The sequence below is a fragment of the Cystoisospora suis genome (assembly GCF_002600585.1).
Source record: "Cystoisospora suis strain Wien I chromosome Unknown contig_2629, whole genome shotgun sequence".
Lineage (NCBI taxonomy): Eukaryota > Apicomplexa > Conoidasida > Eucoccidiorida > Sarcocystidae > Cystoisospora > Cystoisospora suis.
In genome coordinates, this window is record NW_027155427.1 from 1 (window position 1) to 338 (window position 338).

The following is a 338-nucleotide window of genomic DNA, read 5'->3' on the forward strand; positions in this document are numbered from 1 at the left end:
GGAGGTTGGAAAGTGCACGAAACGGCTAGAACCGCGCAAGATAGGACTTTGAATAGGCAGAGCACTCCGAGGGGGGTACAACGGTACACCCCCGACCCTCGGAGAGGCCGCGGGCGCGAAGATCAGCTGTTCGCCGCCCGGGCCATAGAGCCCCAAGAAGCCCCGAGTAGAAGATCGACGGCAGGGAGGTACCCTGCAAAGTTAGAGGAGGTCGGAAAGGCTAGGGACCCTCACCGGAGGTGCCGCACACGAACTGGACTGCCAGAACGCCGAATTAGCCGCCGAAAAGGCTAGATCGACAACCTAGGTTCTTCGCCGAAGGTAGTGGTTTAAGGTGA

General features: G+C 59.8%; 1 protein-coding gene across 1 annotated transcript; it reads left to right on the plus strand.

Annotated features, from left to right (window-relative positions):
- Nucleotides 1-25: 25 nt before the first annotated feature.
- On the plus strand, nucleotides 26-190 carry CSUI_005424 (uncharacterized protein; the record flags this gene model as incomplete). The annotated part of the gene is made up of 1 exon (XM_068065600.1): nucleotides 26-190. A coding segment is annotated over one exon (162 nt), but the record flags the coding sequence as incomplete, so codon positions are not given.
- Between the last annotated feature and the right edge of the window lie 148 nt (nucleotides 191-338).